The sequence below is a fragment of the Cervus elaphus genome, chromosome X (assembly GCF_910594005.1).
Source record: "Cervus elaphus chromosome X, mCerEla1.1, whole genome shotgun sequence".
Lineage (NCBI taxonomy): Eukaryota > Metazoa > Chordata > Mammalia > Artiodactyla > Cervidae > Cervus > Cervus elaphus.
This window is the reverse complement of record NC_057848.1, coordinates 169,780,553-169,807,763: the sequence shown is the minus strand read 5'-3', so window position 1 is coordinate 169,807,763 and position 27,211 is coordinate 169,780,553. Positions and strand designations below refer to the sequence as shown.

Below are 27,211 nucleotides of genomic sequence, written 5' to 3'. Positions count from 1 at the left end.
GTCACTCACAGAGGTAGTTGTCATCCTGGGGCTCGCTGACCTCTTGGTACACATGGCCCTTTTTTGTAGACTGTACCTCTTTACTCCAGTCTCCTTTCTTCTGAGTTCTACAATGGAGAACAGAAGCAAAGCAAGGCTGGTGGGGTCTGGAGAGTTAGTACTTGTTTTATCAGAAAGTGTGAGATCTCGTACTTGTCCATCTATACACTGTTAAAACTTTTTTCACATTTATTTTTCAAACTTTTACTTTTGTATTTTTATGTTTTAGTTTTACCTTATTTATCTATTGGCCACACTGCATGGCTTGTGGGATCTTAGTTTCCTGACCAGGGATGGAACCCACACCTCCTGCAGTGGAAGCATGGAGCCTTAACCACTTACCCACCAGGAAGTCCCTTCTTTATACTTTGTTCTGTCTTTAACTACTGGTTCAGGAGACTGAGGCTCCACACTGACCACAGTTGCCCAGTTCAGTGTTAGCTTCCTGCACTTCCTGTTAGTAGGTTTAATTCCCCAACCTTCTTACTTAGAAAATAGTTCACTGAAACATCTACTCAGAAAATAAACGTTAAGGGCACATGACACGTGAGGGATTAAGCAGACGTCTGGACATAAACACTAACACACTATGGTCCCTATTATCACAACTGGATTTATTGAACTACTTGTAGGTGTCAGCACTTTTGCATTTAATATAATGCTTTCAAACACTGTATGAGCTATGTATTCTTATCTTCATTTTACAGAGAAGCAGTCAGGACTGCAGAAAATGTATAAGATTTTCCCAAGGCCCCAGTGCTAACTTCACGTCTCAGATCAGTCCAGCTTAAAGCCACGCCTACCCAAAGTCCATGCCACACACCTAGGCCATACTTATTAGCTTTTCTACAGGGATTAGAGGAACTAATTAGAGGAACTCCCCAAATTTTCTCTTACCGACTTTTTGTCTGGGGTGCTGTCCAGGGATCCTTGCTTCTCTGGGAGGGGGTACTGGTTTCTGAGCCTGCTTGGAGCTACTCGTCTTCAGCAATTTTGCTGCTCCCGGCAATTCTTTCAAACTAGAAACCTTATTTAATGGTCCTCTGGACATTGCCTTCTGTGTGAGTAAAAGACAACATGCATTTCTTTAGTTCTTTAGGACTGTGTGAAGTGTTTTCACATGCATGACTTTAGTTAATACTTTGAAAATTCTTGGAAATAGCTGGTGGAGGGTGTGGTCTGAAGACTAGAGTGTAAAACAAGGACCTAAGTGGGTAGTGAATCAAAACAAGAATTCATATCTTAAGGTTCTTTCCCTTCAACTTTCTGCATAAAAATGAGAGCAAGGCAGGGAGAATAGCTGGAGGTAAGGGTTTATAGAGAAATCTGGTGGATTTTCTATTAATTATTGGAGCTTTGATGGAACAGGAACTATGGATAATTACAGAGGGGACAAAACACATCTGGAAAATAAGGTGACAAAGCAGTGAGATTGAGAAGAGAAAAGACAATCAGCAGAAACTCATTTAGACAATAAAGAAAAGGAGCTGAAGGTTGCAGGTTGCTATGTCCTCTTAGAGACAATGTTTGGAATTAAAGTAGCTGGCCTCATCAAATCTGCTTGAACAAGGCTTTACGACTAGTTGGTTCTCCTCAGTTTTCTGATCCATAAGTTGGTATATATTCTAATTCTTAATGTTATAGTGAACATGAAATGTAATAACATTTAACAAATTGTTGTGTGAGCTATTTAATACAGTGTGAATTTGAGCCTACGCCCTTCCCATCAATATTTCCCCTCAACTGCCTCTATATTGAATATATACTAAATATAAATATATACTAAAATAAAAACATATATATTATATATTAATAAATGTAATTAACAATATAATTTAATAATTAGTGGTTATTAATTATAATAATTGATTGTATTTATTAATTAATATTAAGTATACTTATAATTAAGTATATTATATTATAGTATATAATTATTTTTAATTATAGTCACATTATTTTAAAGTTAATATTAATTGTTAATTGTAATAATTAACCATTATAATTTAAATAATTAATTTATAATAATTTAATAATTAAATATAATTTAATAATTAATTAAATGAATATATACATATATACTAAAACTGTTCTAAATACTATCTTCAGCATTCCTTGACCTTCTTATTCCTAGATGAATGTTTAAATGTGGAGTCACTCATTCACAAAACATTTAGGGGGCCCTCAGGGACTTTGAGCTGGACCTGGACTTCTGAGAATTAATGGATATGGGCTAGCTCTCAAAGCTCACAACACAGGGGCAGGCTAAACAGATGATTCCAAACAGGAGAGTTGTCTAATCAGAGCTCAGAGGAAGGACTTGTTACTTCCTCCCATAAGAATGAGCATTTAAATTCATGTCCAGATGATGAGTTTCTACTCAAAAGCAGGTAACCTATGTGAAGTCCTTCAGTTATTTTCTTATTTGTTGTTTTTAGTCATAAACCTGAGGCTTGTCAGAGCTGCGAGTTGCTTCCTCTTATTGGAGTGGGAGGCTGTGAGGTAGGGATCATGTCACCTTCTTTATCTTGGACCATCCACTCTACAAACTGTCCAGCATGTCCTTAAGCTTCTTCATCTTGGACCGTCCACTTTACAAATGGCCCAACACGTCCTTAAGCTTCCCTTAGTCAGATGTCTTAGCATATCCCTCACTAGCACAGCACAAAAGAACTGAGGTTGAAAACATCTCTCAGATGAATGATATACAGATGTATAAATAAGATATATGAATAAACTTTATAGAACTGTGGAAGTGTCAACCAGTTAGGAGAAGGGGCTTTGGATTAGATTGCACTACCAGTGATACATAATTAAACATTTTTTTACCTCAATTTCATGATCTATAATGGTGATAGCTATATACCTATTTAGAGGTACTGTAGGATTGTTTTAATTTTTAAGTAAGTTTATTCACATAAAATACTTAAAGTCTGAAATATTGTGAAAATAACATAACAATAGAACAGCCTACTATCGTTGCTGTTCTTACTAACTATAAAGATGGTGATGATATCAGACATTGTGCTCAAGATTCAGGACAGGAAGGCAGCAGTCTCCAGGATCTCTGTGTTTTCTCCTATCCTCACCTGGGACTGGATCCATGAGGAGGATTTTTGTCAACAGGATCTGGGAAATCCTCACCTTCTGGTGTTTGCTGTGCTCCACTCTGAAGGGCATCCAAGAACATTTACCTAAAAAATGATGAGAATCAGTGTTTTGGCTGGACATTCTAATTAAGGACACAGGATTCTAAGCCAGAGAGTGACAAGGACAAGGATTACCAAAGGAGGAATGGAAAGTGATTTCTGTATCATCAACTCCTATGCTTTCAATGGGAGCATTACATAATTATCTCAAAATTAAAAAAAAAAAATGAAACTTCATCTGTGCTCCATCTTATGTCAATAAAGTATCTAACAAATTTACTAGCCTTTCATGACAAAAATACTCAACAAAGTAGAAACAGAAGGAAATGACTGCAATATAATAAAGATCATATATGAAAAGTCTATCTCTAACATCATAGTCATCAGTGAAAAGCTGAAAACGTCTAAGATCAAGAAAAAAAAGGCAAGGATGCCCACTCTCAACACTTCTATTCAACATAATATTAGAAGTCCTAGCCAGGGCATTAGATTAGAAAAGGAAACCAAAGGCTTCCATTTGGAAAGAAAGAAGTAAAATTATGTCTGTTCACAGAGGGCATGATTTTTTTTTTCTTTTTTTTTCTAAAAAATATGGAACGCTTCACGAACTTGCGTGTCATCCTTGCACAGGGGCCATGCTAATCTTCTCTGTATCGTTCCAATTTTAGTATATGTGCTGCCGAAGCGAGCACCAGAGGGCAAGATTTTATGTGCAGAAAATCTTTACAATTCCACACACACACACACACACACACACACAAAAAAAACCTGCACAGAAAGTTGCACAATACAAAATCAACATGCAAATATCTTTCCATGCATGAACAATGACCATTCCAAAAAGGAAAATAAGAAAATAATTCTTTTTATTTTTTAAAGCTATAGTCAGGAGCTGAGTTTAAATTTTTAAAAAATTATTTTTGTTTATTTATTGGTGCCAGGTCTTTGATGCAGCATGTGGGATCTAGTTCCCAGACCAGGGATTAAACCCAAGTTCTCTGCATGGGGACTGTGGAGTCTGAGCCACTGGACCACCAGAGAAACCCTGATAACCTTATTTATAATAGTATCAAAAAGAATGAAATAATCGGGAGTGACCTTCTGGAGATAAAAGACTTATACACTGAAAACTACAAAGTATTACTGAAAGGAATCTGACACAAGTTAAGTAGAAAGGTGTCTCACAGTTATGGATTTGGAGACAATGTTATTAAGCTGTTCATACTACCCAAAGCAATTTAAAGCTTCAATACAGTTCCTATTAAAATCCAAATGGAATTTTTTTCAGATATAGAAAATCTATCCTACAGTTAATACGGAATCTCAGAGAACTCCAAATAGGCAAAACAAACTTAGAACAGCAAAGCTGGAGGCCTCTGATTTCAGAACATATTACAAAGGTACAGTAACCAAAAGAGTGTAGTTTCGGCATAAAGTGCATGCTTAGTCACTCAGTCGTGTTGACTCCTTGCAACCTTTTTGACTGTAGCCCACCAGGCTCCTCTGTCCAGGGGATTTCTCAGGCAAGAATACTGGAGGGGGTTGCCATTTCCTTCTCCAGGGGATCGTCTTAACTCATGGATTGAGCCCACATCTCCTGTGTCTCCTGCATTGAAGGCAGATTCTTCACCTGCTGAGCCACGGAGGAAGCCCACTGGCATAAAGACAGATATACCAATCAGTGGAACAGAATAGACAGCCAGAAGTAAACTCTTGGATACATGGTCTAATGATCTTCATCAGAGGTGTCAAGACATCCGGGAAAGTTTAATCCCTGTAATGAATGGTCTTGGGGAAACAAACTATCCATATGCAAAATAATGAAGATTTTATATCATGAAGAAAAATCAATTCAGACTGGATTAAAGACCTAAATGTAAGACTTGATAAGACTCTTAGAAGAAAATAAAGATGAAGCTTCATGATATTGAATCAGCAACGATTCCTTAGATCTGGCACCAAGTGCACAAGTAGTAACAAAGTAAAAATAGACAAATGAGACTTCATTAACCTTAAAACCTCTGTGCAGCAAAAGACACAGAGTGAAACAAGAGGAACAGAGTGAAACAAAGGAAAGGAGTGAACAGACCACCTACAGGACTGCAGAAAATATTTGTACAATATGTATCTGATAAGGGGTTGATAAGCATACACCAATATGAAGGCTACCTATAAGCCAGGAAAAGAACCAGATTGATCACGATGGCACCCTGATGTCAAACTTCCATGCTCCAGCATTGGAAGAAAACAAATTCTGTGGTTTAAGCCATGCAGTCTGTTTTGTTATGGCAGCCTGAGCTGACTAACCCAGTGGGAGAAGGAACTGAACAGACTTTTCTCCAAAGAAGATACACAAATGGCCAACAAACATATGAAACGATGCTCAATATTACTAATCAATAGGGAAATACAAATTTAAACCACACCATAAATTATCTCATATCTTCTGTGATGGCCAAATATGCATAAAAAGACAATAGCAAGTTTGGTAAGGATATGGAGAAATCGGAACACTTATACACTTTTGTTGGAAATTTAAAATGTTGCAACCTTTATAGAAAAGAGTATGGAGTTTCCTCAGAAAATTGGAACTGCTGTATGATCTAGCAATCCAACTCTAGAGTATTTTTCCATAAAAATTGAAAGTGAGATCTTGAATATATAGTGTGCACATCTATGGTCATTGCAGCATTATTCCCAATTGGCAAGAAGTGAAAGCAGTCTAAATGTTCATTGGTGGATAAACAGATAAAGATTATATATACCTTATTATATATATATATATATATATTATATACACATGCACACAATGGAATGTATTGAAGCCCTAAAAAAGAATTTTGTCATATGCTACATCAAGGATGGGCCTTGATGATATTATGCTAAGTGAAATGAACCCATTAAAAATGACAAACATTGCATGATTCCACTTTTATAAAGTATCTACAGTAATCAAATCCATGGAAACAGAAAATATAATTCTGGTTGCCAAGGTCTGTGAGGAGGAAGGATTGGAGAATTGTTGCTCAATGGGTATAGGGCTTCAATCATGCAAGATGAAAATTTTCTACAGATTTGTTGTAGAGCAATGTGTACATAGTTAGCAAGAGTGTACTCTACACTCAGAAATTGTTAAGAAGGTCAGTAAAGTTCTGTAGAGGCATGGTGAACCATGGGGCATGTATTCCCTATGAAGTATCTCTCTTCATGTCAAAACCTATGGTTTTGATGTCTCTTACACTAGTTTTAATAACCTAAGGGAATAGATGGTGGCACAGTGAATGAGAATCTGCCTGCTGATGCAGAGGACACAATGAAATATACCAGTCTTTTTTTTCAGTCATGCTACTTTTTAATTGAAGTATAGTTGATTTACAATGTTGTGTTCAGTTCAGTTCAGTTCAGTTCAGTCACTCAGTCATGACTGTCTCTGCGACGCTGTGAACCACAGCATGCCAGGCCTCCCTGTCCATCACCAACTCCCAGAGTTTACCCAAACTCATGTCCACTGAGTTGGAGATGCCATCCAACCATCTCATCCTCTGTCATCCGCTTCTCCTCCTGCCCTCAATCTTTCCCAGCATCAGTGTCTTTACAAAGGAGTCAGCTCTACACATCAGGTGGCCAAAGCACTGGAGTTTCAGTTTCAACATCAGTCCTTCTGATGAACACCAAGAACTGATCTCCCTTAGGATGGACTGGTTGGATCTCCTTGCAGTCCAAGGGACTCTCAAGAGTCTTCTCCAACACCACAGTTCAAAAAGCACCAATTCTTCAGGGCTCGCCTTTCTTTATAGTCCAAATCTCACATCCATACATGACTACCAGTAAAAACATAGCCTTGACTAGATGGACCTTTGTTGACAATGTAATGTCTCTGCTTTTTAATATGCTGTCAAGGTTGGTCATAACCTTTCTTCCAAGGAGTAGGTGTCTTTTAATTTCATGGCTGCAGTGACCACATGCAGTGATTTTGGAGCCCCCAAAAATAGAGTTAGCCACTGTTTCCCCATCTATTTGCCATGAAGTGATGGGACCAGATGCCATGATCTTAGTTTTCTGAATGTTGAGCTTTCGGCCAACTTTTCACTCTCCTCTTTCAGTTTCATCAAGAGGCTCTTTAGTTCTTCTTCATGTTCTGCCATGAGGGTGGTGTCTTCTGCATATCTGAGTTCATTGATATTTCTCCCAGCAGTCTTGATTCCAGATTGTGCTCATTCCAGCCTAGCGTTTCTCATGATGTACTCTGCATATAAGTTAAATAACCAGAGTGACAATATACAACCTTGACGTACTCTTTTCCCTATTTGGAACCAGTCTGTTGTTCCATGTCCAGTTCTACCTGTTGCTTCCTGACCTGCATACAGGTTTCTCAAGAGGCAGGTCTTGTGGTCTGGTACCCATCTCTTTCAGAATTTCCACAGTTTATTGTCATCCACATAGTCAAAGCCTTTGGCATAGTAAATAAAGCAGAAATAGATGTTTTTCTGGAACTCTCTTGCTTTTTCGAGGATCCAGTGGGTATTGGCAATGTGATCTCTGGTTTCTCTGCCTTTTCTAAAACCAGCTTGGACATCTGGAAGTTCACGCTTCACGTAATGCTCAAGCCTGACTTGGAGAACTTTGAGCATTACTTTACGAGCATGTGAGATGAGTGCAATTGTGTGGTAGTTTAAGCATTCTTTGGCATTGCCTTTCTTTGGGATTGGAATGAAAACTGGCCTTTTCCAGTCCTCTGGCCACTGCTGAGTTTTCTAAATTGCTGACATATTGAGTGCAACACTTTCACAGCATCATCTTTTACGATTTGAAATAGTTCAACTGGAATTCCTTCACCTCCACTAACTTTGTTCGTGGTGATGGTTCCTAAGGCCCACTCGATTTTAGATTCCAGGATGCCTGACTCTAGGTGAGTGATCACACCATTATTATTATCTGGGTCATGAAGATCTTTTTTGTAGAGTTCTTCTGTTTATTTCTGCCACCTCTTCTTAATATCTTCTGCTTCTGTTAGTCCATCCCTTTTCTGTTTTTTATTGTGCTCATCTTTGCATGAAATGTTCCCTTGGTATCTCGAATTTTCTTGAAGAGATCTCTAGTCTTTCCCATTCTATTTTTCCCTCTATTTCTTTGCATTGATCGCTGAGGAAGGGCTTCTTATCTCTCCCTGCTATTCTTTGGAATTCTGCATTCAAATGGGTATACCTTTCCTTTTCTCCTTTGACTTTAGCTTCCCTTCTTTGCTCTGCTATTTGTAAGGCCTCCCCAGAGAACCATTTTGCCTTTTTGCATTTGTTTTCCTTGGGTATGGTCTTGATCACTACCTCCTGTGTAATGTCACAAACCTCATTAGTTGCCAAGGCATTATTCTCCAAAATATACAAAGGGCTTATGTAGGCCAGTATCCAAAAAAGAAAAAAAAAAAACTCAATGAAAAATGGGCAGATCTAAACAGATATTTCTCCAAAGAAGACATACAAGTGGCTAAAAAACAGATGAAAAATGCTCAACATCAGTAATTATTAGAGAAATGCACATCAAAGATGGGGGAGAAGGGATGACAGAGGATGAGACGGTTGGATGGCATCACAGAATCAATGGACATGAGTTGCTAGATCACGGAAAGGGTGTGTGTAGGTATGATGTCATTCTTTTACTCAAGAAAATGAGGGAAAGTCTCCCTGAAAGATGGCAATTAAGCAGAGATCTGGAGGAAGTGAGGGAGCAGGCCGTATTGGTACCTAAGGGAAGAGCATCCCAAGCAGAAGGAACAATAAATGCCACAGTCCTGGCAGGGAAATCCACATGACATGCTTCTCCATGTGGGCAGGGTAACCGTGAGGGTGAATAATCCCATTCCGGAAAGATTCCCAAGAGAACTTCTCAGAAACCTCCCACCACAAAAATGCTTAAGAAAATCAGATGCTCAAAGCTCTGTAGCCAGAGTTCTAAGGTGAATGAACAGCTGAATCAGAAGGAACCAGAGGAGGTGCCAGAGACCATGGAGACCCCTGCCATTCGAGCTAATCAGAAGAACCAGAGGAGGTCCTAGGGACCATGCAGACACCTGCATTTCCAGCTAATCAGAATGAACCAGAGAAGGTCCCAGAGACCATGGAGACCCCTGCCATTCCAGTTAATCAGAAGTAACCAGAGGAGGTCCCAGACACCATGGAGACCCCTGCCATTCAAGCTAATCAGAAGAACCAGAGGAGGTCCTAGGGACCATGGAGAACCCTGCAATTCCAGCTAATCAGAATGAATCAGAGGAGGTTCCAGAGACCATGGAGACCCCTGCCATTCCAGTTAATCAGAACGAACCAGAGGAGTTCCCAGAGACCATGGAGACCCCTGCCATTCCAGCTGGACCAGTGGACAGCCAGTGACTTCGGGGCATGGCTGTCAGAAATTCTCGGGGGTCTCTCCGCTGAGTACTGGCCTACAGTACCGATGCTGAATATTACAACAACTGCGTACAGTAATAAGAAAAATAAAATAAAATAAACCTGATGTGAAATTATGTTTGTCTCTCAGTTCCCTGATACTGGGTGGCAGAGAGGGCAGGGAAGGGATAAATGTGTAAGGAGGGAGGGAGATGGCTTCTGTGGAGTTGGAGATGGGACCAGAAGGTCCAGGTTTCCAGAAAGTAGGGGGAAGAACTGGTTCCAGACTGAGCTTCAAAGACACAGTTCCCATGGGAAGAGAGGAAGAAGACTTGGTGTTTCTCTGTGTGAGTGCAGAGATGGACACTTAGCTGGGGAGCTGTGTCGTGTGTGGGGGGGCAGTGCCATTTGTTAAAGAGGCATAAAAAAGTGATGCCCCATCCAAAGAATGGAATATTGACACTTGCAGCCACATGGAAGGTAGAATATTGAGTAAAATAACTCAGACAGAGGTAGACAAATACTGTATGATATTACTTATAAAATCTAAAGATACCGCAAAGTAGAGTATATGATAAAAATGGAGGCAAACAGATATAGAGAAGCATTTACTGGTTACCAGCGGGGAGGGGAAGAGGAAGGGGCAATACCGAGGTGGGGAAGTGGGAGGCACGCAGTGTTAGTTAGGTGGAAGATGAGTTCAGGGATGCATTGTACAACATGGGGAATAGAGCCAGGACTTTGTCATAACTATAAATGGAAAGCAAGCTTTAACTTTTATATAATAAGAAAGAAAAGGAAAGAAAGAGGGGGGAGGAAGGAGGGAAGAAAGGAAGGAAAAGAATGTCGTTTTCAGAGCTCAAAAAGCCAATACTGATTAGGCCCTTTTGGGCAAAGGAATGTATTTTATTTTATTTTATTTTATTTATTTTAATTGGTGGGTAATTACTCTACAATATTGTGGTTGTTTTTGCCACATATTGACAGGAATCAGCCATCGGTGTACATGTGTTCCCCATCCTGATCCCCCCTCTCACCTCCCTCCCCATCCCATCCCTCTGGGTCAGCCCAGTGCACCAGCCCTGTGCACCCTGTCTTATGCATCGAAAATGGACTGGCTATCCCTTTCACATATGATAATATACATGTTTCAGTGCAGTTCTCTCAGATCATCCCACCCTCGCCGTGTCCCACAGAGTCCAAAAGACTGTTCTGTGAATCTGTGTCTCTTTTGCTGTCTCCCATATAGGGTTATCATCTCCATCTTCCGAAATTCAATATATATGCCTTAGTATAGTGTACTGGTGCTTTTCTTTCTGACTTACTTCGCTCTGTATAATAGGCTCCACTTTAATCCACCTCATTAGAATGGATTCAAATGTGTTCTGTTTAATGGCTGAGAAATATTCCATTGTGTCTATGTACCACAGTTTTCTTACCCATTTGTCTGCGGATGGACATCTAGGTTGCTTCCATGCCCTGGCTACTATAAACAGTGCTGTGATGAACATTGGGGCACACGTGTCTTTTTCACTTCTGGGTGAATCACGATTTGACTGAGGAGAAACCATGATGACTGTTAGCCTGTTAATGGTAAGCCCTGCACATGAGTTTGGTTGAAGGAGTGGGACCAAAGTTGGAGATAGTTGTTTCAAACCGTCTGACACTGCTGAGATGGACATGTGTGGTGCTGTCCTGCTGGGGGACATCTCTGGTTGCTCTATTCTCACCAGCAACAGAGGATTTTCTTTCCTTCCTTTCAATACCCTTATTTCCCTTTCTCCCTCTTTCCTCACTACCTGCCTTTCTTTCACAAATATTCATTGTGCTGTGCTGTGCTGTGCTTCCTTACTCAGCCGGCTCCAACTCTTTTTGACCCCATAGTCTGTAGCCCGCCAGGCTTCTTTGTCCATGGAGATTCTCCAGGCAAGCATTCTGGAGCAGACTGCCATTCCGCCCTCCAGGGGATCTTCCCAACACAGTGATTGAATCCTGGACTCCCATGTTGCAGGTGGGTTTTTTTTTTTTTTTGTTTGTTTTTGTTTTTTTTTACTGTCTGAGCCATCAGGAAACCCTTATAATGGGCTTCATCTGACACTATGTTTTTCATATCAGTAAGATCAGTTGGGGTCTATTTTAGGATTTCCATGTCTCTCCTTACTTTTAGAACACACAAAACACAGTTATTCCAAGTATCTTAATGTATCTGTCTGCAATTACTAAAATCTATTCCACTTCTGCCTGCGTTTCAGTTCTCAAGGGAACTGTAGTAGGATTTTTCTTACCTTTCTGAGATTTAATATATTTTAACGTGGTTATGGGCTAGTTCCATATTCTTCTTGTGAATTGGCTGCTCCTGACTTTAAACGTGTCTTCATAAATTTAAAGGCCAGTGATGCATCGTTCCTATAAAGTGCTGGCTCGTGCCTCTTGCCCATTTTCCTATCAGGTTTTAAGATCTTCTCAAAATTCTAAGAGTCATCTTTAGGGTTTCTTTCTGGCGTGCCTTTTCTACCTCTTAAAATGTTCAGCAGTGTGATGGACTCTGGGTGACCATGCAACAAGTGTACACCACGATGTGAACCCTTCACAGGAATCCCCGGAAGACCCACTAAGCCAACAAACTGTCCCCAAGGGTGCAACTCGGGCTGGTTGACCCTACGAGTCAATTGGAAAAACGAGGACTGAGGTGGAGCACACAATCCATTCCCCTTTCCTCCAGAGCCAACCAGCTAAATGAGAGACCATGGGAACTAGATGCACAGGACACGATGACTCAGTGTTTCGTCCAAGAAGCTGGAAGCTTGTGGCAGCTGCTCATGGAAATGAATTCCACCTTGGTTTTGGCTGTGAGGTAAGCTCCAAGGGAGCTTCCAGCAAGAAAACAGGATGAGAAAAGACATTTGTGAGGGCACGTCTTGAGAAGACCTTTGCACACAAGGCTCACAGAGCTCTGGGCAAGCTCCACCCCTTGCTGGGAATACTAATCAGCCGCAGGTGGGCATTTCCTGCATTGAATCCCCCAGCACAACCGGAAATATGCATTTCTCTGACCCTTCCACATCACCCTGTTCAAACACAAGCCTGGGTAGTACTCCTAGTGAGGTGACCCTGAGTCCTAGACTTGAAACGAGACAGCTCCATGTGGAGCCAGGGCAAGTGTATTCACTGCATTCTCACAGCCTGAAGACAAGGGTTTCCGACTGGAGACCAGAAAATGGAGGCGAGCTCCGGGAACACTGAGACAAGGAGGCGGGATGGAAAGGTTTCTGTCGGCTGGCCCAGAATTCAATGGGCTTCAAGGTGCATTAAGACCACATTGGAGGAGGTACGTGGAATGATTCTCGCTTCCACAGACACTTAAACACAACCTAGTTGTCATGGGGGGAGTTTAGGCAAGATATGAAAAGCTAGATAATGGTGAAAGCTGAGAGAGAACAGAATGAATGTCCGAGGAGTGTGGCCGTAGGGCAAGGTTTGGAGGAGATGCACTCTGCCTGCTGTGTGACCCATCAGAGTTGTCATAGAAGTGATGGTGGCAGATGAGTTTGGAGGCCTCTTTAGGGCATTTACTAATTCCTCATATCTCCCAGCAAAACATCTGAATTGCTCCCCATCCTCCCCTCGGCATGTCAGGATGGGGCTTTGTGATGTCAAAGCTCACCCAGGGCCACCATTGGCTGGGGAAGAGACTTGCTGACCTCATAAAGCATGAGGGTGAGGCTCCATGGGGACGGGAATATATAGGAGTGCTCAGGGGCTCTGAGCAGACCACTGTGAGTATTCCAAATGACTGAGGTGACTGGGAAGCCACAAGGCTCCAGAGTAGTTATGGAACACCCACCTCCTGTTACCCAGGAGAAGATGAAGACCTCCTTTCAATTGAGGTCCAGAAAAAAATGTCATGGTGAACTGAACCCAGGCAAACTCCTCTTGCCCATCGACCCCACCCCAGAAGACACCCTTCCCTGTCCTTGCCTGGCACATAACCCTTCTCTGCCCGCACCCCTTCTCCTGAAGCCATAGTTCCCACCTGTCTTCACACTCTTCCCTAAACCAGTGCCATTCTTGCTCCCTGTCTTTTTTTCTCCAGGTGGCCAGGGTAACCATGAGGGTGAATAATCCCATTCCGGCAAAGCTGCCCAAGAAAACTTCTCTGAAAACTCCCACCTCAAAAATGCTTAAGAAAATCAGATGCTCAAAGCTCTGTAGCCAGAGTTCCAAGCCGAATGAACAGCTGAATCAGAAGGAACCAGAGGAGGTCCCAGAGACCATGGACACCCCTGCAATCCAGGCAATCGGAAGGAACCAGAGGAGTTCCCAGAGACCATGGAGACCCCTGCCATTCCAGCTAATCAGAACAAATCAGAGATCAAAGACATGCGTACGTGCAGAACTGCAGACACTAATTTTAGCTCAGGAGTTTTATCTCAACTCTAGCAGAGTATGACACCAGCGTCTTATAATCAGTTAATGACTACCTAGACATAAACCATTCACAGGAGTCTGATAATCTTATCAGAGTCAGGAGAATGGGCAAATCGTGGCTGCAGCAATTTCCTTGAGGGAGGTGAGAAAGGCCAATTTGCACTTAAATAAGTCAGGGGTGGAGGGACAGAGAGGGTCCTTTTGATCCTTCTCAGAGCCAAGAAAGTGCCTGAGCTGTTAGTCCGGCTCCCCGCATCTCCCCCTTTTCTTTTGACTAATGGCCATTATATCTCCCTCAAGGGAAATGGCCACGTTTGCAAACGGGAAAACATCAGCAATCTTTTATTTATCATCTCAGATATGCATTGACAAATGCAAGGGCCAAAACACAGCAATAACAATATGCATATAATGATAAAAATTATAGATTTCCACCAACCACCGTGAAACCAGGCAGATATCTGACTCCAAATGCTGGAGTCAGAAAAATCTATAGTGGCTACTTGTTGTTTCATATCTTCTAAAGCATCAGAAACATTTGAGGAATAATCAGAATATATGCACAACACTTCATTTTTATTAAGGCACATGTTCCCCCTTGAGAGGCTTTTAGAATATCCAGAGCCATAGGATTCTGTACAATGGCTTTTCTCATCTGTTTTTGTTCTTCATTAAGAGCCTCTAAAGCTCTTCTAGTCTCTGTCAAAGCTTGTTTTCTAAAATTGTTGAAAGCCTCTACCCTGAGCATAATATCAGTGGCTCCTAAAGAGGGCAGAAAAATTGAGGCTAAATAATCATACCAATGAAAAACAGAGCATGACCACCGAGCTTTAACATAAGGTAAATTAACAGGTTGACTAATTTTTTGCTTATGAATTCTCCAAGGGGCAAACACAAACCCTAGGGTACATCTCCCCACCCATCCTACAGGGAGCCAGGGCCAAAGGTTGTATCCACAAATCCATCGAGTGTTATTTGGAGCTACCCATCTTATACCAGGGCTATTTTCCCAATCTGTCCCTGGCCATATAACAGAACTTGTTGAAAATAAACGTTACATCCATTACAGTCTTACATTTGTGGGTAGGCAATAGTCCCATATGTTTCATGTGATATCTTGGAAATTCCCGACCTCCAAATGTTGGTACATGAGTCTGTTGCTCCCAGAAAATGTCAGCAGGGGTCAGTAGCTGTCCTTTTTCAGGGGTCATCCAGAAATATTCATCCCAAACTTGGTAGTAGTCATCCTCAAATCGATTAAAATCATTAGGAGAAGAAACAGATCTATTTTCGTAATATAAGTACACATTAACAATTTTCTGATAACTTTGTGTTACATTAAAATACAAAGAAGAAGCGTGTAAAGGATCAGAGCATGGAGAATCTATATCAAAATTAACTGTAATTAAGCTTCAATGTTTCTTCTGATATTCTTTTAAAAAATCACATAAAGCCGAAGTTTCATTTTTTGGAAAGGGAAGCACCCACCAAGGCATTCCTTCGGTAACTGATAAAGGTGTGCTTGTGCAGACCCAGCAGGCTGTTTAATTGTAAAAATCAGCATAAGAATCTATTGCTGATTCATGTCAATGTATGACAAAACCCACTGAAAAAATAAATAAATTAATTAATTAAAAAAAAAAAAAAAAAAAAATGAGCCCAGGAAACGAAAGCATTGGCTTCAGCCTGAGGGAAGGCTTGATTCTTTATTGCACAAGCCAAAGCGAGGGCAATGTAAGCCAGTGCGTATCTAGGTTGAGCTGTCTCTGCAGCCATCCTCCTTGCTTGAAGAATAAACTCATGCCTCTGCTGATTTGTTGGGAGAAGATTCCTCTGCTGTAAAGTCAGCCGACCTAATTGCTGATTCAGTTATCTCCTCCGTCTGGCATACCAGCCTTTCCGGGAGCCAGCACGGTGCTTCGGCATCCTGTGGAAAAACACATACATGACCCCTCCCCCAAATTAACACTGGATCTGGGCCATGCCAGTTATTATTTAGCGGGTCCTTCCACAAGACCATCGGCCTTTTGCTGAAAATCTGAGGGTCCCAAAATCTCTGTGCGGCTGAATGTCCTTCTTTATCTAAAATTTAAAAATTTAAAATATGTAAAGTGTGATTAAGGTAATTACTGGGTAGAAGGGGGTAGAGCTCCCCCCTCTGTATTTTTTGAAGCTGTAGTTTCAAAGTTTGATTAGCACGTTCCACGATGCCTTGACCCTGTGGATTATAAGGAATGCCTGTTTTTAGGGTGATAGAAAAAGAGGAACAAAAAATTTTGAAGGCAGAGGAAACATAGCTGGGGCCATTATCAGGTTTTATAATCTTTGGCGTGCCTAAAATGGAAAAAGCATAAAGACAATGCGAGATAGAATGTTTTGCCACTTCACCAGTCTGTAAGGATGCCACAATATATCCTGAAAAGGTGTCAATAGATACATGAATGTACTTTAAACGACCAAAGGAAGGGACATGAGTGACATCCATTTGCCAAAGATGATTCGGTAGAAGCCCACGAGGATTAAGGCCAAGGTGTGGAACTGGGAGAAACTTAGGGCAAACAAAACAGGATTTAACAATTTGTCGTGCAGTCTCTCCAGAGATTTGAAACTGCAGACGAAGAGTATTACTATTTTGGTGAGGTAGCGCATGTGACTGTTGTGCTGCTTCCACCTGTGAAAGAAAAACTCTAGTGTGAGAATCAACTATTTGATTTCCCATAGATAGAGGTGCAGGAAGCCCAGTGTGGGCAAGTAAATGTCCAAAAAAGCAAGGTAAGGTGCGCTGTTGCAGCAGAGACTGAAATGAACGTAACAAATGTTGAATGTTAGAATTCACAGTAGAAATAAAGGGAACGGTTTCTATATATTGCAAAGCATGAGCAATGTATTTGCTATCAGTAAACAAATTAAAAGACTGTGAGGAATATTGTGAGCATACTTTATGAACGGCTGAAAGCTCTACTTCTTGAGCCAATGTATAGTTCGTCTGCCAGGAGAAAGGGGTATCACTAACCACAAAGGCAGCGGTTCCGTTGGAGGAAACGTCAGTAAAGATCATAAGTGCATCTTGAATAGGAACATTAGAAACATTCTTTGGAAAAATAAATGAATGCTGGCTGGCAAAATGCAAAAGTTTATCAGAAGGTAAATGATTAATAATTTGACCTGTAAAGGAGGAAAAGGCCAAAGACTACGAGTCATTAAACTGAAAAGGCCATTCATGCTGTTCTTTGGTATAAGGCACATAAATGTAAGCAGGATCGGCTCCCAACATTTCTCCGGAAAGACGCCTTCCTTTGGCAACGAGGAGGCTAATGAAATCAAAAAAAGGAGTAAGAACTTTTGAAGGCAATACAGGTAAAAGGATCCACTGTAAGGGAGCATTTTGATATAACACTGCCGTCGGGGTATGTTTAGAGGGAAACACATATAGTCCCCACAGTTGAGAAAAATCACAGTAGGTAGCAAAATGCTGAGAGAGGGCCTGTTAAACTAGGGCCAGAGCAGCTCGCCCCACATCGTTTAGTATTTTAGGGGAGGAAGGGTGAGTGGATCCCTTCAAAATATCAAACAAAGGTTTCAATTCTCCAGTAGTCAATTTTAGATAGGGACGGATCCAATTTATGTCCCCTAATAATTTCTGAAAGTCATTTAAAGTCTTCAGATTATCTTTTCGAATCTGAAGTTTCTGCGCCTGAAAGGTCTCTCTCTCTCTAGTCTAAACCTGAAATAAGAAAACGGCGGGGACTGTTGTATTTTTTCAGAAGCAATTTATAATTCAAATTTAGTTAATTGAAGCAATAGCAGGTCATACGCTTGCAAAAGAATACCCTCTACACAATGAGCAAGTAAAATGTCGTCCATATAATGACCTAAATAAACTTCAGTAAAGGCAAGTGATACATCTTTCTTATAAAGTGATGGCTCGTGCCTCTTGTCCATTTTTCTATAAGGTTTTAAGATCTTCTAAAAATTCTAAGAGACATATTTTGGGTTTCTCTACAGCGTGCATTTTCTACCTCTTAAAATGTTCAGCAGTGTTATGTACCCTGGGTGAGTAAGCAACAAGTGGACACCAGGATGTTAACACTTCACAGGAAACCCAGGAAGACCCACTAAGCCCACAAACTGTCCCCAGGTGTACACCTCAGGCTGGTGGAGCCTACGAGTCAATGGACAAACGAGGACTGAGGTGGAGCACACAATCCATTCCCCTTTCCTCCAGAGCGAACCAGCTCAATGAGAGACCATGGGAACTAGATACACAGGACAGGAGGACTCAGAGTTTCGACCAAGAAGCTGGAAGCTTGTGGCAGCTGCTCATGGAAATGAATTCCACCATGGTTTTGGCTGTGAGGTAAGCTCCAAGGGAGCTTCCAGCAAGAAAACAAGATGAGAAAAAAGATATGTGAGGGCACGTGTTGAGAAGACCTTTGCACACAAGGCTCACACAGCTCTGGGCAAGCTCCACCCCTTGATGGGAATACTAATCAGCTGCAGGTGGTCATTTCTGCATGGGATCCCACAGCACAAACTGAAACATGCATTTTTCTGCCCAATCCGCATCACCCTATTCAAAGCCAAGCCTGGGAACTACTCCTAGTGATGTGACCCTGTGTCCTAGATTTGAAACGAGACAGCTCCGTGTGGAGCAAGGGCAAGTGTATTCACTGCATTCTCAAAGCCTGAAGACAAGGGTTTGCGACTGGAGACCAGAAAACGGAAACAAGCTCTGATAACACTGGGACAAGGAAGCGGGATGGAAAGGTTTCTGTCGGCTGGCCCAGAATTCAATGGGCTTCAAGGTGCATTAAGACCACATTGCAGGATGAACAAGCAATGATTCTCGATTCCACAGACACTTAAACACAACCTTGTTGTCATGGAGGGAGTTTAGGCAAGATTTGAAGAGCTAGATAATGGTGAAAGCTGAGAGAGAACAGAATGAATGCCTGAGGTGTGTGGCTGTGGAGCAAGGTTGGGAGGAGATGCACTCTGCCTGCTGTGTGACCCAACAGAGTTGACATAGGGGTCAGGGTGGCAGGTGAGTTTGGAGGCCTCTTTAGGGCATTAGTAATGCCACATTTCTCCCAAGAAATCATCTGAATTGCTCCCCTTCCTCCGCTAGACATGTCAGGATGGGGCTTTGTGATGTCTAAGGTCACCCAGGGCCACCATTGGCGGGGGAAGAGACTTGCTGACCTCATAAAGCATGACGGTGAGGCTCCCTGGGGATGGGTGTATATAGGGATGCTCAGGGGCTCTGAGCAGACCACTGTGAGTCCTCCAAATGACTGAGGTGACTGGGAAGCCACAAGGCTCCAGAGTAGTTATGGAACACCCACCTCCTGTTACACAGGAGAAGATGAAGACCTCCTATCAATTGAGGTCCAGAAAAAAATGTCAAGGTGAACTGCACCAAGCCAAACTCCTCTTGCCCATCGACCCCACTCAAGAAGACACCCTCTCCTGTCGATGCCTGGCACATAACCCTTCTCTGCCCACACCCCTTCTCCTGAAGCCATCGTTCCCACCTCTCTTCACACTCTTCCCTAAACCAGTGCCATTCTTGCTCCCTGTCTTGTTTTCTCCACGTGGCCAGGGTAACCACGAGGGTGAATATTCCCATTCCGGCAAAGCTGCCCAAGAAAACTTCTCTGAAAACTCCCACCAAAAAAAAGCTTAAGAAAATCAGATGCTCAAAGCTCTGTAGCCAGAGTTCCAAGGCGAATTAACAGCTGAATCAGAAGGAACCAGAGGAGGTTCCAGAGACCATGGAGACCCCTGCCATTCCAGGTAATCAGAAGGAACCAGAGGAAGTCCCAGAGACCATGGAGACACCAGCCATTCCAGCTAATCAGAATGAATCAGAGGAGGTCCCAGAAACCATGGAGAACCCTGCATTTCCAGTTAATGAGAATGAACCAGAGGAGGTTCCAGAGAAAATGGAGACCCCTGCCATTCCAGCTGGACCAGTGGACAGCCAGTGATTTCAGGGCATGGCTAGACACCTCAGAAACGCTTGGGGGTCTGGCCGCTGAGTACTGGCCAAAAGTACAGATGCTGAATATTATAGCAACTGCAGACACTAATAACGAAAATAAAATAATATCAAGCTGATGTGAAATTATGTTTCTCTCTGAGTTCTCTGATAGTGGGGGGCAGAGAGGGCAGGGAAGGGATAAGTGTGTGAGGAGGGAGGGAGATGGATTCTGTGGAGTGGGAGATGGGACCAGAAGGTCCAGTTTGCCAGAAAGTAGGGGGAAGAACTTGTTCCAGACTGAGCTTCAAAGACACACTTCCCATGGGAGAAGAGGAAGAGGACTTGGAGTTTCTCTGTGCGAGTGCAGAGATGAACACTTAGCTTGGGAGCTGTGTCGTGTGTGGTGGGTCAGGGCCATTTGTTCAAAAGGCATACAAAGGAGCTGCCCCATCAAAAGAATGGAATATTGACATTTGCAGCAAGATGGATGGTAGAATATTGAGTAAAATAACTCAGAGAGAGATTGACAAATACTGTATGATGTCACTTATAGATGTTCTGCCTGTAGTCCAGATCCCCGATCGGCAAAGGAGACTCCTCGAGACAACGCAACTTTCAGTAGGGGAATTTACTACTGACTCGAACCAGGGCCTCCCGCCCTCACCAAGGATGTGAGGACAAAAAGGCCCTGAGCCCCAGTTCTCTCAGGTCTTTATTGGGTACCATCGGGTAGTTGGCACAAGCGGATTGGTTACACAGTTGCAAGGCAATTTTTGTTGGCCCAATCCTTGTGGGTTTCAGCTTTCCCCTGATAGGTTCCCTTTTTCTTGCTAGGCACATGTTGATTGGCTGGCTCTAGGTGGCCTGTTAATTATGTTACTCCAGGAAGCCAGGCCTACTCCTAATCTAGGCTGCCTGTCATGTCGAAAGCCGTGACAGGCTCACATTTACCCCCTGTCTTTGTACATTTTGTAGAGGAATCTTTCTCTCTACCCTGTGAAATTGGCTGATATTGTTGTCTCAATACCATAATTTGAATGGTATTGAGGCGCTCTCTAATAAATGAGACCAGACAGGTTAAAATGAATGGACCAAAGGTCAGTAACAATGTTAATATTATGAGTGGCCCCAGGAGGGTGGAAATCAAAGTGGTCAACCAGGGGAAGCGCTGAAACCAAGATTCAAACCAGCCTTGTTGGGCTTTTCCTTCTCTCTTCCGCTGGGCTAGTCTCTCTCTTACTTTCTGGAAAGATTTTTGTACCACCCCTGAATGGGCGATAGAGAAACAGCATTCTTCTCCCAGTGCTGCACATAATCCTCTTTGTTGCAGAAACAACAAATCGAATCCTCTCTTATTCTGTAACACTACTTCAGCCAAGGAGCTCAATATCTCCATCTATTGCAGCCCTTAGTTGATTATACTGTTTATCTTGCAACGTTAAGGCTGCAATCTCACTTCCCGTTTTTAAGGACCCAATAGGACTGCCAAAGTCAGGGCAGTGATTGGTTCTCATTTTACCCTATATTGACGCGATGGGTCTAACCTAGGTTGCAGCTCTTCCTTTGAGTAATAGTTTAGCTGGGGGATCAGGTGGACTAGGACACAGAAATCTTGGGAGGCATCAAGTGCTGCCTTATGGACACACGGGGTTAGTCTGGCGGAGCAAGTCTACCACCCGTTTTCTGGCGGAAGTACCCACTGGTGAGTAGAATTGGGGAGGCTAGTCCTAGGGACTGAATTATTATCACCTAGGTGTTGATAAGTCTTAGGGATAGTTCCTATACAGGTGCCTATGCCCGTAATGGAGCCTACTGTCAACCGGCCTGACCCAGGTTGTTGCTGCCGTCTGCAGGCCGAGACATATTATAGCAAAGCCAGCAACCATTTGTTAAGTCTGGACAAGAGGCATTTAGGGTGAGATAGGCCGAGGAGTTCATTTTCATAAGGGGGTCTGTTGGTGGGGACATGTTAACCCTGGGGGGTCCCACGGTGCGTGGAGTCGATCTATTAGGGAGTCTTTGGCGTTGCTCTGTCACCTGGTTTGGTCCTAAGGCTACTTTGGGTGCCAAATAGAGTGGTCCCTTTTTTAATGTAAGCTCAAACCAGAATCCTGTGTCATAGCCAGTCTTGTAAAGACGGAGGCCCCAAGGTCGGCCAACATCCCACCTGGTAAATTTTTTTCCTTTGTCTGTGAATTTGATCTGTAATGGGAAACATTGCCCAGGACTCTCTTAGTTGGACATTTCTGGGAATTCAGGGGTGATTTTACCTGAATGAGGTCCTTGTCGGAGTTAGTGAGCCAATGGACTGTTCCCGTGGTTTCACAAACCCAAGTGGCACAATAAAAAGAGTCAACTCCACCACATTTTTCAATTTGGTTCTGATCCCTTCCTCCCCCTGGGCAGACATAGACAGGCACCTGTTCGTAGTACTGTGGGCCTTTTTACACAGTTACGGGTGAACAGACTGAAAGAGCCATGGGCAAAGAACTTGGTGAGTTGGTGGGAACCAAACCCATTACCGTCAGCTGCCAGCACGCACAAATCAAAGGTCAGTACTGGCCACCATGTCCCTTTGGGGGCCACGTTGGAGTTCGAATTAAGCACTTCTCCAGTCTCAGGATTGTAGATCACTCAAGTCAGGTTAGCTGGCTGATGGGGGTTGTGGCTGGTTGCTCCTGGCCTGATGAAAACTGTTATCAGGAGGAGAGTTAAGGGGGCTCCCTTCGCACGAGTTTCAGTTTCAAAGGATTTGACTGGTGAGGTCTTGCCTCCCTTTCTGCTTGTGCCTTCTCTTGTTTTTCCGGGATGGCTTGCTGCACGTGATTGCAGTGAACCCAGGGCCGGATCCCGTCGACCTTAACAGCAGTAGGAGTGGTAAGGAGAACAACATAAGGGCCTTTTCATCTAGGTTCTAATGCTTTAGATTGGTGTCGTTTTACCCAAACCCAATCACCTGGGCCAATATTACGTGAGGGGATGGTCCCCTTGCTTGGACCCTCGTGTATCTCTCGAATTAATTTCCAAACATGGCTATGCACCTTACTTAATGCCATCAGTGTTTGCTGGAATTGTCCCAAGGTAGGGGGTGGTAGGCATTTTTCCTCGAATATAGGACACACAGGAGGGGGTCTTCTATACAGAATCTCAAAAGGGGTAAGATTCAGCTTATAAGGGGTGTTACACGCTCGAAAGTGCACGAAGGGAAGGAGGGTCACCCAGTCCCCGCCAGTCTCTATTGCCAACTTTGTCTAAGTTTTTTTTAGGGTCTGATTCATTCTCTCAACCTGTCCTGAGCTCTGGGGATTATATTCACAATGTAACTTCCATTTTGTCCCCCCTTGTACAATCTGGCTCACAAAGGCAGGTCCGTTATCAGAGCCCATAGTCACTGGCAGCCCGTGCCTAGGCACTATCTCTCCTAAGATCTTTTTAGCAACCACTGTTGCTGTCTCTCCCTTAGTGGGGAAGGCTTTTACCCACCCCGAGAAGGTATCTACCAGAACCAACGGATAGCGATACCCGTACTTGCCTGGCCTTACTTCAGTGAAATCTATCTCTCAGTGTTGCCCTGGCTCTTTCCCTCAGTAACTTGTTCCAGTGTGCTGCCTTTTCTCGGTCTTCATCAGCTGGCATGCTTTGCAAGCCTGGATAATCTCTCTTACAGTTGCATTTTGTCGAGGGAACCTCAGGCAGGCCGTCTGGAGAGTGTCAAGGTCTTTTTGTCCCCCACGTGTGTAGTTGTGTGCAGGTGTTCACATAGGTGACGACCCAGGATGGCAGGCAATATCAGGTTGTTGTTTTGATCTCAGTACCATCCATCTTTGTCATCCTTCTGGAGGGTGGTATCCTCGTTGATCCAAACGAGGTCAGGGAGGGAATAGTCAGGGACTGGTGGCAGAGTTCCCATACCAAGAGGTGGAAGCCCCACAGCTAATATGGGGGCAGCGTAGTCCCGGCTGGCCACTTCTTGAGCATCCACATCAGCAGCCCGTTTGTCCCATGCCCTAGGGTCCTCTCCTTCCTGGTGACTGGGGACATGTACAATTCCTACTGCCCGGGGCAGTTGAACAGATTTCAGGAGCCTGCGGATCTTAGGCAAATTCTTGACTTTTTTTCCCTCCGCTGTTCTAAATCCCCTTTCCTGCTCTATCGGACCTTGAATATGGACAGTGCTAAAAGCATATCAACTGTCCATAAAAATGGTGACTCTCTTCCCTTTTGCTTGCTCCAGAGCCTGTATTAGGGCAATCAACTCTGCTTTTTGTGCAGACGTGTTTGGGGGAAGTGTCTCAGCCCATATTGTCTGTCCTGAATCATCAACTAGAGCAGCTCCTGCCTTCCTTTGTCCATCTTTTACATAGCTGCTCCCATCAGTGAACCATACTAGCTCACTGTTGTTTAGCGACACATCAGTTAAGTCTTTTCTAGCTGCCAGGGCCTCAGCCAGTATCTCACTGGAATTATGGAGAGGGCAGTCTTTCTCTGGGCTAGGTAGAAGTGTGGCTGGATTCAGGAAGCAAGAGGTCTGAAAATGCACCCTTGGGGCCTCAAGCAGCAGGGCCTGGTAATGTGTCAAATGGGCATGGGAGATTCACTTACCCGGCAGCTGCTTTAAAACCCCTTCGATGGCGTGGGGGGTGTAAACCCAGAGTTGCTGTCCATATGTCAACTTGTTGGCGTCGCAGATGAGGAGGGTAGTGGCTGCAATGATGCGGAGGCAAGGGGGCCACCCAGAGGCCACCGGGTCTAATCGCATTGAAAGGTATGCCACCGGCCACTTCCATGGTCCCCATTGTTGCGTCAAGACCCCCTTTCTTATTTTTTGCTTTTCATTTACAAGCAGCTGGAATGGCTTATTTGGGTGAGGCAGGGTAAGGGCTGGGGTTTTAGTAGGGCCCGTCTGAGTGTCTGGAAAGCCTGTTTCATTGGCTCAGTCCAAGTCCAGTCTGGGGTCTCTCTATTATTAAATAACTTTTCAGCTGCGTTCAGTAAGTCTTGTATTGTCTGTTCTCTTAACCCCTCTATCTTTTGTAATTTTCTCTTACTATCTGGGGATGCCTGATTCACAAACGCTAGTAGAACTGCAGCGCGTGATTCCTCAGCCTGGGTGTCTATAGGTGTATGTTGCCTAAAGGCTTCCATTAGCCTCTCTAGGAAGGCTGACGGGCTCTCAGTGGGCTCTTGCCTTACTAAATTTACCTTCACCAAATTTGTCGGCTTCCTAGCTGCAGCCCGCAGGCCAGCCATTAGAGTCTGGCGGTACAATCAGAGACGCTCCCTACCTTCCACTCACTCAAAATCCCAGTTAGCCCGCAACAGAGGAAACCCCTCATCCACGAGATGTGGCTGGGCTGTTGGTCTCCCGTAGACCCCCGGGACCCGTTTCCGCTCCTCTGCCAGGATTTGCTCTCATTCTTCCGTGGTGAAGAGCACCTGCAACAGCTGCTGGCAATCATCCCAGGTGGGGTTATGAGTGAACAAAATGGAATGTAAGAGGTCAATGAGGCCTTGGGGTTTCTCCAAAAATGGAGGATTTTGGGCTTTCCAATTATACAGATCACTCGTGGAAAAGGGCCAGTACTGATAGGTTCGCTCTCTGTCCGGGTTAGCTGGTCCCACTCGGATGCGGAGTGCCTGTACAGTAGATGAAGGTAACTCTCGGTCCCCATGATCTTGCTCATCCCTATTCCCTCTATTTCTTCTCCAGGGTCGGGGTTCCCTTATCCTTTCTGATTCATCGGGGGGGGGGGGGGCTCTTCCCCTGGGGGAACCTGCAACGGAGGAGGGGCATATGGCGGGGGCCTAATTTCTGTCTCTAAGTCAATCATGTTCAGGTATGAGGATTCCTGCAAGACCGGTTTTGGGCCCTTGTTCTTCTCGGCTTCTTCTGGGGGAGTGGGGATTTCCATAACCAGGGCTTGTACATTAGGATAATCAGGAATTTGTGAACAAAAGGTTTTAACCATTTGGGCGGATTTTCTACTAGATCTTGCCAGACCATAACATATGGGACTTGGCCCGGGTGGCCCCAGGGATCAGGAGCCATAATTTTCTCTTTTACTGCCCGAATAATAGAAGGTTGAAAAGTTCCCTCTGGAGGCCATCCAACTTGGAATGCGGGCCACTATGCAGAGCAAAAGGTCATCGCTGGTGCTCTCTACTTCCTCTCTGGAAGACTCCTCAAAATGCTCCAGGAAGGTAGCAGGGACCGTATCATTGACCTTGGCCAGAAACTCCAGGACTTTCTTCTTGTTGGATTCCATGAGTGCTCTCGGACCCAACGGGAACTCATAGAGAGGGGGATCACTGCTGGGCACCTGGCGGTACTCCACGTACTCTTCCCACACCAGATCTTCTGTGAGGAACTTCCTGGTATCTCCAAAGATGAAGTGCCTTCTTCCATCATAGATGCCCAGAAAATTCAGGATCTTCCAGATCTTCTCCTCGGAGAGGCGGTGGCCATTCAGGTAGATGACACCCAGAAGAGGCATCAGAAGACCATTCTTTGGCAGCCCCTGGTCACCTCTCATAGACTCACTGTCGCTGAGATCTAGGTTGCTCACCAGGATATAGGAGTGACCATTGGGCCTGACTTCCTTCAGGACCAGGCCAACCACCATCTCTATGTGCTCAGAGGCTCTCTTGAGGATCTCAGGGAACTGGCCCCTATACCTTTTATTGATAGTCTTCAGCATTTCTGACCTCTTAATGAGCTCCCTCACCTTATACTTATACAGCATCTTCTGCACCAACACCTCGACGTTCTTGGTCAGAGGATCTGTGTGAGAGCTCTCAGCAGCAGCTGAGGCCTGGGAGGAATTTTCACCTCCCTGACCTTGGCCCTCGGCACCTACACCAGCTCTTGAGCATGCTGTGGCACTGACACCAGCTCTTGCACATGCTGTGGCACCGACACCAGCTCTTGAGCATGCTGCACCACTGACATCAGATCTTGAGCGTGCTGCAGCACCGACACCAAATCTTTTGGGTATAGCACCTGCAGCAGCACTGGTGGTGCCTTGGGCTCCCTGAGGCTCCTTCAGGGTGCCAGCAGCTGAGGAGCTTGAGGGAGCACTCTCTAAATCAGGAGGGGAGGAGGAGGTGGTCTCTTCTCCCCTAGATGTGGTGGCTTGACCATGAAGACCCTGGGTCTCAGCCCAGGCCTGGTGATGTTTCTTGTGACCACGGACCTTACTCTTCTGCATACAGGGCATGATGGCCGTGGACAG

At 44.0% G+C, this 27,211-nt stretch overlaps 1 protein-coding gene and 1 non-coding gene across 2 annotated transcripts; both read right to left on the bottom strand.

Moving 5' to 3' along the window:
* Positions 1–3,770: 3,770 nt before the first annotated feature.
* On the bottom strand, positions 3,771–3,877 carry LOC122690959. Its single transcript, XR_006340212.1, has one exon. It is a non-coding gene; the product is annotated as a U6 spliceosomal RNA (small nuclear RNA).
* A 20,652-nt stretch (positions 3,878–24,529) lies between these two features.
* LOC122690599 (melanoma-associated antigen B2-like) lies at positions 24,530–27,196 on the bottom strand. The gene is made up of 3 exons (XM_043897491.1): positions 26,893–27,196; positions 26,092–26,832; positions 24,530–24,543 (listed from the first exon to the last, which is right to left on the bottom strand). The coding sequence occupies exons 1-3, from the start codon at positions 27,194–27,196 to the stop codon at positions 24,530–24,532; spliced, it is 1,059 nt and encodes a 352-aa protein (XP_043753426.1).
* Between the last annotated feature and the right edge of the window lie 15 nt (positions 27,197–27,211).

Excerpts from the sequence above, each read along its gene's own strand:
- LOC122690599 (XM_043897491.1), bottom strand. The coding sequence starts at position 27,196 with ATGCCCTGTATGCAGAAGAGTAAGGTCCGTGGTCACAAGAAACATCAC. Across the intron at positions 26,833-26,892 it reads ATGCTCAAGAGCTGGTGTCG|GTGCCGAGGGCCAAGGTCAG; the intron begins GTGCCACAGCAT and ends GAGCTGGTGTAG.